This window comes from Palaemon carinicauda, chromosome 13 (genome assembly GCF_036898095.1).
Source record: "Palaemon carinicauda isolate YSFRI2023 chromosome 13, ASM3689809v2, whole genome shotgun sequence".
Lineage (NCBI taxonomy): Eukaryota > Metazoa > Arthropoda > Malacostraca > Decapoda > Palaemonidae > Palaemon > Palaemon carinicauda.
The window spans coordinates 47860591-47861076 of record NC_090737.1 but is presented as its reverse complement, the minus strand read 5'-3'; the positions used below and the strand labels follow the sequence as shown (position 1 = coordinate 47861076).

General features: G+C 41.6%; 1 protein-coding gene across 1 annotated transcript in view; it reads right to left on the bottom strand.

Moving 5' to 3' along the window:
* Positions 1-124, bottom strand: part of LOC137651546 (hepatitis A virus cellular receptor 1-like) — an 11872-nt gene extending 11748 nt beyond the window's left edge. The window contains exon 1 of the mRNA XM_068384773.1: positions 93-124. Within this exon, the coding sequence (XP_068240874.1) occupies positions 93-124 (32 nt within the window). The remainder of the gene's footprint in view (positions 1-92) is intronic.
* Positions 125-486: the final 362 nt, after the last annotated feature.

Genomic DNA, 486 nt, shown 5'->3' with positions numbered 1-486 from the left:
CTGTGTAGAACTAATGGAGAAAAGTTGGATAGATCCAATAAGTCAAGGTCAAAAGGATTTGGTCTGCTTGTCTACGGGTGTCCTGGTACCACCTGATATAGAAAGTGACCTTCTCAGAGCTCATAGTGTTGGAGGAGAAGCCTACAAGACATTTAGGGAGGATTTTTTGGAGATACAGTAAGAAGCAGAATCTGAAAAGTTTCTCACATATAAAGAAAAAGCAACACAGCAATAAGACAGCCAATAAGGGATTCTGAAGGCAGACAAAAACTTGTTTGGCCATATGATAATTGTCGCTGAAACTAGACAACTGTGCATCAAAGATGTTCTTGCACATCCACTGGGGCCTTTGCCATGGGCTCTGTCAAATACTGATGGAACTTTGCGAAAAACAAACAAAGCCGCACTTGCCCGGGAATTGGAAAAGAATACTGCATCAGCTGAAACTATGCCAGAGTCATCAGTATGTATAATTGACGGAATGAG